The following is an 11,303-nucleotide window of genomic DNA, read 5'->3' as shown; positions in this document are numbered from 1 at the left end:
TGCCAAGTGCTGAAAGTCTTCACCTTGCCATGACACCTGTCTGCCTGTGACCAGAACCTGCCCACCGCCCAGCTGCAGCTACTCCTGTGACCAGTCTCAGGGTCCCATGTAAGGCCTCATAGTCCTTCAGCCCCATCCCTTGCACTCACTACATCTGGGATCCAGCAGGCAGGGTCCATGTTTCATCTTCCCTCCTCCCCAGAGTGCTTGGTACCAGCCAGGGGAATTCCTGCTGGTGACCTGACTGGTTGTCCAGGAAGCTGCTCTCTGGGCTTCTCAGGGTGGCCCAGTATCTTCCTGAGCAGTGTGCCTATCACAGCCACGTCCCTCCCTTCTAACACAGGAACAGGTACAACTAGTGGGGACCCAGCCTCCTCAGCCCAGTGTCAGGCCTGAGGGGGACTTCCCTTCAAGTGCTTGGCCTGCTGGGAAGGCGCATCCTGGTTACCAGCCTTACTTGCACCTGCTCTCTGCTCTGCTCCCTGCAGCTGTACCTTTGATTCCCAAGTCTCCTGTGGAGGTTGCTGGGAGCTGGGCACCAGGCCTCCTCCTGCTCCAGATGCCTCCTCCTGGAGCCCCTGGCCTTGGTTGCCTGCCTGGGGCATCCACCCTGATGGCTATTGTGGGAGGTGGGAAGACAGGCAAACCCATGGCCACCACTGCCCAGATGTGCCAACAACTTGATAGACTAAGTGCTGGCACATCTGGTTCCAGAATGAGGTTCTCAGGTGATGCCGCCTGCTTCAGGGATGGCCTTGCTTCCCTCCTGTCTTGACTGTGTCCTTTGCCCTTGGCTGAACATAGTGGGCTGGGAAGGCCCTGGAGCCCAGGATCCCTGCTGTCATGGTCCTGAGGCTGTGGGTGCTGCTGAGGCAGTCCCCTACCCCTGCTGCTTACATTGCTTATTCTTCAGAGGGGAAGGATTGGTTATGCCAAAGCCTACCCTCCCTTCCTCCTAACCTGGAAGCCTCTGCTATCTGTTAAAGGCTCCTTAGATATTATGTGTCACTGTACCCATGAGGCAGATACTATTAGCCCTTCCTGGCTGCAAGGTGGGTGAGCTGCCATCAGGCACTGCAGTGCCACTGACCCTGCACCCCACTCTTAGAATGCATCCTTCCCCTTCATGCCTGAGCATGATGGATGCAGGTGCTTCCTTCCCACTCCAGAATCACTTTATCCTCAAGAGAGGCAGCCTGACCCCCAGTGACAGAAAGGGAACTGTGCGCCGGAGAAGGGACATCTTGCTTTTGTGAGAGGTGCCCCAGTATGGGGCTGGGCATCAAACCCAGGCCAGCCAGGTCTAGCTGCTGTTGCCTGGCCAGCTCAGACTTGGAGACAGGGCTGGGTGGAAGGCTCGGGCTTCCTCCTGGTGCCTATGATGACGCATCCTCAGCCCGTGGTTGTTGGCTAGTCGAGTTCCTGAGAGCCTGCTTTCCAATCTGTAAACATGGGGTGTGTGTCCGGGTGGCTGTGAGTGAGTGAAGGGGGGTGTTTAGCCGGCCACACAGGTCCTGCAGCCTCAGGCCTCTTGTTGCCCAACAGGCAACTGGGGGCGGGCCACAGTTGCTGATTAAAGGCCACTGATTAAAGGCTGCCTGGAGCAGCCTATGTGGAGACAAGTGCCCAGCAGCCCAGGAAGCCAGCCAGCGTCTGCCCCAGGTAAGCCAGCATGGTTGGGTTGTCGAGCACAGCCAGTGAGAGCCCGGAGGCAGGTGGAGGCCAGGTTGGGGCCAGCATCCGAGCACCAGGGAGGCTGGAGATGACTGTGAGGCTTTTTCAGGTGCCTGCTCCTGGCAACTGATCCTAGGGATACAGACCTGGGCTGCTATGCTTGAGGCTCCTGGCCACAGTGTCTCAGTGAAGATACCATCCTGGGCTGTACCTCCCTATGTCCCTGATGACATGGACCTGAAGGCAGGAGGCAGAGGTCTCTGGGCACACCACGCCTATTGTTTACTAGATGGTAGTGGGAATGGTCAAGGAGGGACTAGGGGCCAGAATGAAGGGGTGATGAGACCCTAGGCAAACCTCACCCTAGACAGGAGTAGGAGACCCTGGTCACTGGGTCCTAGTTCTGGTGACCCCTTAGTAGTCTCCCTGAATGTGGGCCTTAGAAATTGCTCCCAGAGTGTCAAGTCCCATCATGGGGGTGGCAGGAAGTATACCCAGAGAGGTTGGAGGAGATTCAGCCACTGGGACGCCTGCGGGTGGCTGGGCCCAGGCATCCCTTTTTCTGGCCCTCAGGTTTTGTACTTCTTGTTCCGGCAGCTTTAGGTATCACTGTCCCTGTGTGAACATCACCATGTCTACGGTCGCTCGGGCTGAGACCTTTGTCTTCCTGGACCTGGAAGCCACTGGGCTCCCCAATGTAAACCCCGAGATTGCCGAGCTCTCCCTGTTTGCTGTCCACCGCTCCTCTCTGGAGAACCCAGAACGTGATGAGGTTGGCACCCCTGTGCTGCCCCGGGTCCTGGATAAGCTCACGCTGTGCATGTGCCCAGAGCGTCCCTTCACCTCTAAGGCCAGTGAGATCACTGGCCTGAGCATCGAGGGCCTGGCACAGTGCCAGAAGGCTGGTTTCAATGAAGCTGTGGTGCGGACACTGCAGGCCTTTCTGAGCCGCCAGGAGGGCCCCATCTGCCTTGTGGCCCACAACGGCTTTGATTATGACTTCCCCCTGCTGTGCATGGAGCTGCAGCGACTAGGTGCTCATCTACCCCCGAATACTACCTGCCTGGATACATTGCCAGCACTGCGGGGCCTGGACCATGCCCACAGCCACAGCACACGAGCCCAGGCCTGCAAGGGTTACAGCCTGGGCAGCCTCTTTCGCCGCTACTTCCAGGCTGAGCCTAGTGCAGCCCACTCAGCTGAGGGTGATGTGCACACTCTGCTTATGGTCTTTCTGCACCGTGCTGCTGAGCTGCTTGCCTGGGCTGATAAGCAGGCCCGGAGCTGGGACCACATCAAGCCCATGTACACGCCACCTGATGGGCTGAGTCTCGGGGTCTGAGCGCCAGGGGGTTGGTGACAGTGCCACCCAGGGGGACAAAACCCACCTCCTGTGTCACAAGCAGTACCAGCCTTGACCTTTCAGCCAGACTCTGAGCTCTGGAGCAGGCACCAGACCAGTACTTCGCTGCCTCACCCCCATCCTCTTAGCCAGGCATCCTCTCAGGCATGCACTTGCCTGGCCTACCTAGTCCCACAGCCTTACCTTTTGCCCACTGGAGTTTGCCGCTTCAGGCTCCCACCCTTCACTTTGTCTCACAATAAATATTGACAACTGTTCACTAGCTGACTTTCTGGTCATATACCCCAATGCATTGCCCAGAGAGACAGGCAGTGATTCCATCAGAGCAGCCCCCTACAGTGAGCCCAGGGGTGGGGGAATGGGTGGGGAAGACATCAGTGCTCACAGGCTGTGGACCTAGAGCCACAGGCCTCCTCTCCCTGGCTGGTCTCCTACCTTTGCCTCAATTATCACCCCTTCCTTGCACTGTCACCTTAGACCCAAGAAATGAGTGAACAGGGTCTTAAGAACATCTGCTGTGGCCCCGAATCTGTGCCCTGTGGGGAGATGGAAGAAGTGTTGCTGCCTCAGCCTCCAAGGAGCTCCAGCTTCCTCAGCCCTGAGAGCTGAGCCAACAGGCATAAAGCCCAGCTCCAGTACTTGCTCCCTGCAGGACCCTGAGCCATCTCCTTCTTCCGGAGCTTCTGTGGCTGCAACAGGATGGAATGATATGATTGGTTGGCAGAGCAACACAGTGCCTGGTGCAATCAGGTGCTAGGGAGTAAGGGAGGTGCCCCCAGCCACACATGGACATACATGCAAAGGGCCCACTGGAGTGTGCAGGGTGAGGGGGTATGTATGATGGGGGATCCGAGCTGTGCCCAGAAGCATGTGGGCTGCATAGCTGACTTGAGACATGTAGAAGAGGTGGGGTAGCTGGTGCGGTGAGGGTGACAGCTAGGAAGGAGTCCATCCTGGGCCCATGTTCCTCATGGCATGGCCTGAGGAGGGCCAGGAGGCTGCTCTGTGGGGAGGGCCACTTCTTGGCAGCTGCTTCAGCTGGGCTTCTTGGGGAGCCAGCTAACCTGCTTCTAGGGCACCCCTCTGTGTCACCAAACAATGGGACAAGGCAGGGGAAGGATGTCTGAGAGACAGGGAGAGCAGGAGAGAAGGGGTGGGATGGGTGGGATGGCCACACCTGAGAATGACTCGTAAGAGCAAAGCCTTGAGTCTTGATCCAGCTGGGCCCGTTTGGGGAATCCTAAGTAGGTCAAAGTGACTACAGCCACTACAATGTGCAAGGTGGCAGAATCGTGAGGCCAGATCGCAGGTAGTGGCCATGTCAGGTCATCCTCATTTCCTAGGCCACAGAGTCTGGAATGACACTGAGGGTAATGGGGAGACACACAAGGGGTTGTAAGCAGAAGAGGGGCAAGATCTAGTTTCTGTTTTACAATACCTCTCAGGTTGCTATGTGGAAAAGGCACTAGGGCAGACTTGGAGGCGGCAGCGGGTGGCAGGGCGGTGGGGGAGGCAACAGAGGGAGGAAGGAGTAAAAGAGGTTGGGGCCTGGCCAAAGACAGAATGGAAGGGGGTGGGGAGGGTGCAAGATAAGGGAAAATCCAGCAGAGACTAGTTTGGGAGTGTGGTCTGTTTACTGCTGAGCTTCCTGAGGGTGGATAGCTAGCTCCCTGCCCCAGGAGAGAACCCACCTGGGAGGGTGTCACAAGGCCAGGACAGGGTGGGGCCTCAGGTTAAGAGCCTACACCAGGCAAGAGCTGAAAGAATTGGGGCACCACGAGAACATAGGCAGCAGGGCTAAGTCCCCTTTGTCAGGCTGGCTAGGCTCCACGCCACGCACTCATTGAGTAGGTGATGCCAAGAGAGTCCCTTCTCACTTGGCAGGCAAACCAGAGGGGCTGGACTACAGGCCATGGTGAGCAGGTCAACACCCCAATTTGTGGCCACTTGCTACCACCCCAGAGTGGTGTCCAGTTTGGTCCAGTCTCATCTCTTACAGACCCAGGTCCCTCTCCCTCACCACTCTGGGTTCTCCTGACCTCAGAAGAACAGTGGCCTCAGTGGCCTAGTTTTGGGTGCTCTCTCCAAGCCCATGGGTGAACTGTCCAGGCCAAGCTTCTTGCCTTCTGTGCTGCACAGACAGGCTGGGGCCTGCCCTACTGCTGTCTGAAAGCAGTGATGTGCTGATACATGGGTGACAGCAGCTTTCCAGGAAAGTAAATGTAAACCATGCTCTCTCTGTCTCTTTCTCTCTATGTAGGTAGATAGATATGTGTATATGAATATATATACACAAACACATAAGTCATTGTAAATGTTAGTGATATAAAGGATGTGAGTGCACAATTTACAAATACTGAAATCTCCAATATATACCAAATATGTAATCACATATACAATACACTATTTACACCTTTCCCGTGGCCAGTTGATTCTCACAAAACCCCTTCACTGACTCTTTTTTTTGCCAAACTCTGGTAGCTGTACCAGACCCATGATTGCAACTGATGAATGAGCGTGGTTCCCACATTAATGTTGGTTGATATTTTTGTTTGTCTGAATGAGTAAGACAAAAGTGAAACAAGAAAGACATATATCAGCACTTCACATGTTCATTGGTGATATGAGTGACTCCTTTGCTGAATTGGGTAATACCTTTTGATATTGGCAAAGCCTTTCTTTCTTTGTTTCTTTTCTCTTTTTGCCATTCACAATGGAATGACTACAGACTCAAGTGTGCATAATCCACCAAACAATAATAGTGAAGCTTTGGTTTGCAGTGTGTGATGATTCTCATGGTATAAATACTTCACCAGGCCAATTTCAGGTGACACATGATATCAGTGAATGTGAAGTGGGGAAGAGATTCCCAGTAGCACACTGTAACATAGATTCCTACCAAATGGATGTGATAGGTAACAGTAAAATGTGGTGAAGTAAGATGAGAGTTTTGAGTATCTTCTTTGTTTTTAATAAAATCGAAGGGGAAGTTTATAGTTTAACTTGTAATAATGGAGGTGTTTAACTCAGTACTTGAAATTCTTGAATATTTAACATCTATTAGCATGGCAAAAATACAAAAATATAAAAATAAAAAAAGAACCCGACCATACAAAGTGGTGGTGGAGATGTGGGGGAACTGGAACTCTCAAACACAGCTGGGGGGAATTACAAGATGATATTGTAACCGAACGCAGGTCTAGCTGCCTGTTGCTATGAAAGCCAATACTCGAGAGGCAGGTGCTGATGTAAAGAAAAGTGGTTTATTTTCAGGTGCTGGCCACCTGGAAGATGGGGAACTCATGTCACAAAGCCCATCTCCTGGAACATGGGGACTCACATCTCAAAGCCCATCTCCTGGGAGATGGGGGGCTCAGGTCACAAAACCCATTTCCTGGACGGTGGGTCTCACATCTCAAAGCCCATCTCCTGGAAGGTGGGGGACTCATGTCTCAAAGTCCATTTCCTGGGAGATGAGGGACTGATATCCCAAAGCCCATCTCCTAGGGGTACTCACATCACAAGGCCCATATCCTGGAGGGTGGGGGACTCACATCTCAAAGTCCATCTCCTGGGAGATGTGGGTCACATTACAAAGTCCATCTCCACATTCCAGTGGAGGCAGAGATTTTCACAAGGAGGGAGAGGGGAAGATAACAAAGAGATCAAAGGGGGAGGGTTGTAAAGTTCTCTATGTGCAGACAGGCACAGTCCATTCTGATAAGGCCACTGATGGTCTGATGTGCGTCATCCTGGTTTAGATGTCCTGGCTTCAGCTCATCCTGGCTTCACGTCATCCTGGATCCACAGCTGAAGGTCAGCAAATCTCCTCCAGCTGGGATGCCTTGAGGTCGGAATTTGTATCTTTTGAAGTTAATTCCTAGGATTCTTATACAAACATGCTGTTTATCTGTAAGCCACATATCAGTCAGAGTCAGCATTTAGATAACTAATGTCAAAAGAATGGTGCGGTGGGTTACAATTTCCCACTGTTACAGTTTCCCACTGCTATATCTCCTTTCTCATTTATGCGTTTCATTTGTCTTTTCAAAGAAAAAACCCAAGATTTTGATTTCTGCTTTTATTTTCTGCTTCGTTAAGTTCAGCTTTTATCTTTATTAATTCCATTTTTTTCTTTTGGTTTAGTTTTTGTTCTTTTTTTCCTAATTTCTTAAGAGGAAGTTTAACCTCCTTTGTCACCTTCCATCTTGAATAACTAAGATTCTCAAAGCCTCCAGTCTCCCCCAAATGGCAGTTTCCTGTGTCCCATGGTTTTGCTAGTTAACATTCCTGTTTGCTTTGTATTAGGGAAGTTTCCTAATTTTGCTTTTCATTTCCTCACCAATCTAATGCTTGCATAGTACAGTTTATCTAAGTCATTAAAACTTTGTGGTCATCTTTTATCATGTATTTCTAATTTTATTGGATAATGACCTGAAGATGAGATGTGCTGCTTAAGGTTGTTTGAGGGCTGTATAACTTTTCTAGGGGACACAATTTTATAACATTACATTAAAATAGCCCATTAAAATTTCATTTTATTGAGATCTTCTTCCCATCCAGTAGTTTTTCTCTATGTAGTTAATTGATGTGTGTTCATATTTATAGCTTTAAGACTGGATCAGGTAGGGCTCTCCTGAGAAACAGAACCAGTAGGATGCATATATAAGGAATTGACTCACATGGTTGTGGGGGCTGGCAAGTCCAAAATCTGCAAGATGGTCCAGTGGGCTGGAGACTTAGGGAATGGTTGCATTTAAATTGTTTTCAAAATTTAGTTTATTCTTATTCTTTGTTGAATTTATTGGTGTGGCATTGGTTAATAAAATTATATAGGTTACAGTTGTACAATTCCATAACACATCATCTGTAGATTGTATCGTGTATTCACCACCCCAAGTCAAGTCCCTTTCCATCATTATTTATCCCCCCTATATATCCTCTTCTACCTGCCTCCCTTTCCCTCTGGTAATCACTATATAAGGATTGCATTTTTGAGTCCAAAGTCCATCTGGAGGCAGAATTCCTTCCTCTTTGGCTGAATATCAGTCTTTTTCTCATGAGACCTTTAGCAAATTGGGTACAGCCCACCCACATATGGTGGGTGATCTACTTTACTCAAAGTCTACTGATTTCAGTGTTAAACTCATCTACAAAATCCCTTCACAGCAACTTCTAGACTGATTTCTGACCAAAAACTGGGTACTCTAGATTAGCCAAGCCAAGGTGATGCTGACAATGAAGCAGCACAAAAACTGTCATGTGGTCTTTCTTTTCTAGGCTTTATCTCATTGCCTATCATCCATGAAGCCTGGATCCTTGCCCTAGGGCCCAGATCCACAGTCTCTCACTGAGGTCCCCTCCTCCCTAGACCCTGACCACCCAGAGAGAGTCCTCTCTACAAATGTGGAAATGAAAGCAAACAGCTTTGATGCTGAATAAACATTCAACAGAAGTGCCGCCACGCCCATGTCAGACAGTCCATCAAGGAGACCACAAATCCAGAAGGAAACCCCAGCCTTTTATCTAGCCAGGCAGATGCTTCTCCAGATAGCCCATACTAGTCCTTGCTGGGTGGTTCAGTTGGTTGGAGAGTCGTCCCATATACCAAAACGTTGCGCATTTGATTCCCGGTCCAGGCACACATAGGAGGCAACCGATCAGTGTTTCTATGTTTCTCTCCCGCGCACATGCTTCCTCTCTCTCTCTAAAATCAGTAAATATATCCTCTGGTGAGGATTTAAAAATACCATAGCCCACTCTAGTTGGTCACCTGGTAATCAGGGCGGTCATCTGGGCATTCTCTTTGCTTCAGGCAGGTGACGGAGCCAGAAGCAGAGCAAGGCACTACCTTCTTTGGGGTTTGCATTTGAAAGAGGTACTTCTTTTTTTAAACATTTTATTTATTTATTTTAGAGAGATGGGGAAGGGAGGGAGAAAGAGAGGGAGTAAAACGTCAATGTATGGTTGCCTCTAGCACACCCCATACTGGGGATACAGCCTGCAACTCAAGCTTGTGCCCTGACTGGGAAAGTGGTACTTCTGAGCCCTTAAGAAAATCCTTCCTGGGCTGTAAGGCTGGCAGGAGGCTTGTCACTATCCACTGTGAGCCCCAGAACTCTTGGGCCCAGAGGGCCGAGCTGGGGCTAAAGGCTGCTATGTCCCTGGCCCTTTCCTCTGTGCTGTGAATGCCCTGGGGGACAGTCAGGCAGCTCTCTGCTGGATGGAGGCCTCAGCTTCCTGGTCCAGTGTCCCAGGTAGATTGTGCCTTCTCCAGAAGACTTCCCTGCCATCTTTATGCCTCTTCTCACTGCCACCAACCAACCTGGACAAAACCAGTGTTCTCATGGAGTGCTTTTGGCAAGCTTGCTGATAACTGTTCCTGTGGTTGGCATCTTTTGAAAGCTCTAGCTTGGTGCTGTCACCTGAAGTGGTAAGTGCACACCATCCACATGGGCTGTTGTATGGGATGACTGGAGGGGCCGGAGCCCCAAGGGATGGGGACCAGGCGAGAAAGGGAATCTGGAAAGTTCAGGGATAAGGTGTGAGCAGCCAGAGGGCCAGCCTTGCAGAGTGACGGTGGATGATGATGGCTGGCAAGGACCAGCCAATGGGCCAGGAGGAGGAGGAGTGAGAGGAGGCAGGAAAGCTGGACTTTTCAGCAGGTTCTCCTGCTGACAGCTAGAAACCTCTCTGCTTTCCAACCTCAACCCTGGCAACTTGGGTGTATGGAGCATTTTGCCCAACAACCAGGCGTGTCAGGTTGAGAACCTGAAAATCATGTTCCTGGAGAAAGAGGAAGAAGAGCAAGGAATCACTGACCTTTCCCTCACATGTTCTTACTCTGGCCCAGGCCCCACAGGAGTGGCAAGCGGTATTCAGCAATTGGGAGGGAGCTTCTACTCTTAGTGATGTGCTCAGGCTTTGCTGTGGAAAAGCTTGGGTTCTGGGCTCTGCCTCTCCGCCCTTCTTTGTTTGCCAACTCTGTGATGAGCAAAGGTTACCCAACAGGCCTGAGTTTCCTCATCTGTAAAAGGGAGATAAGAGTATTGCCAGAAGGCTGGATTGTACCCAGGGCCCAGCACATAGCAGATGGACAGAGAATGTCAGCTATGATTATAGCTGTAGTTATTTTGAGCCCTGTACTAACTTGATGCTTGGCTTGTACTCTTCTTGTCTTGGCTTCTGATCCTTACGTGGCTGCCTCTGCCCTACTACCCCATCCCTCCTCTCAGCTCCCTGGGCTCCAGCCACATGACCTCCAACACACCAAGTATTTTCCTGTCTCTATTGGGCTGAATGGGGGCCTCCCAAAAGATCCATCCATGTCTTGATCCCTGGACCTATGAATGTGACCTTATTTAGAAAAAGGGTTCCAGCATATATAATTACATTAATGATCTTGAGATGGGTCCTAAATCCAGTGACAAGTGTCCTTATAAGAGACATATGAGGAGAAGACAAAGCAGAAGGCCACATGAAGACATAGGCAGAGACGGGAGGAATCTGGCCACTAGCCATAGGATGCCTGGAACCATCAGAAGCTGGTAAAACTAAGGAAGGACCCTTCCCTAGAGCCTCTGAAGGGAGCTGGACCCTGCTGACACCTTGATTTTGGACTTCCAGCCTGTAGGAAAGTCAAAGACAAAGTATCTGTTGTTTTAAGGCACCTAGTTTGTGGTATTTGTTATGGCAGCCCCAGGAAACCAACTTACTGCCTAGGACCTTTGCAATGGTTGTGTCCTCTTCCTGGACTGCCCTTTTCCAGATGTCCATCTCAATCAAGTCTCTGCCCAAATGTCTCTCTTCTGAGAAATACCCTCTCTGACCACCCTTTCACCCTATCCACTGCTCCCCTGCTGTATTTTTCCTCCCTGCCTGTAGCACTCCTGTCACTAGAAAGTCAGCCTGCTCTGAGACAGCAGGCATTTTGTCTTGCTCACCACTGGGCCTCCACACCCAGCCCAGGGCCAGCCCAGAGCAGTGATGAAAAGATGAAGAGTCTTTTCATCTTTATCACGAGGAAGAAAACTGAGGCACATGGCATCTGACCAAAGAAAGCACTACTGGCACTGCTCCCAGGTCCCAACCCTCAGCTCTCTGGAGAGTGAACAGCTGACAACCTAGACGGGGGTCAAGGCTTTTGAAGTTCCCAAAGCAGGATTTCACAGCATTTCTCTTTTGCAAAATCCTTTTCATAAAATTAAATTGACTTTGATGTAATTTTATCTTTGGATCTGCTAACTGTAAGGAATCATCCCCAAAT

The 11,303-nt window shown here is 50.5% G+C and overlaps 1 protein-coding gene across 1 annotated transcript; it reads left to right on the top strand.

The window, feature by feature from the left end:
- Positions 1–1,606: 1,606 nt before the first annotated feature.
- On the top strand, positions 1,607–3,284 carry TREX2 (three prime repair exonuclease 2). Its single transcript, XM_045845455.1, has 2 exons — positions 1,607–1,662; positions 2,272–3,284. Exon 2 carries the CDS (start codon positions 2,306–2,308, stop codon positions 3,014–3,016), a length of 711 nt encoding a protein of 236 aa, XP_045701411.1. The 5' UTR covers positions 1,607–1,662; positions 2,272–2,305; the 3' UTR covers positions 3,017–3,284.
- Positions 3,285–11,303: the final 8,019 nt, after the last annotated feature.

This window comes from Phyllostomus hastatus, unplaced genomic scaffold, assembly GCF_019186645.2.
Source record: "Phyllostomus hastatus isolate PE091 unplaced genomic scaffold, TTU_PhHast_1.1 phas_contig_471, whole genome shotgun sequence".
In the NCBI taxonomy this organism is placed as follows: domain Eukaryota; kingdom Metazoa; phylum Chordata; class Mammalia; order Chiroptera; family Phyllostomidae; genus Phyllostomus; species Phyllostomus hastatus.
Note: the sequence above shows the minus strand (reverse complement) of the source record. Positions and strands in the feature narration are given on the sequence as shown.

What these genes read in the sequence shown, in the direction of transcription:
- TREX2 (XM_045845455.1), top strand. Translation starts at nt 2,306, where the DNA reads ATGTCTACGGTCGCTCGGGCTGAGACCTTTGTCTTCCTGGACCTGGAA.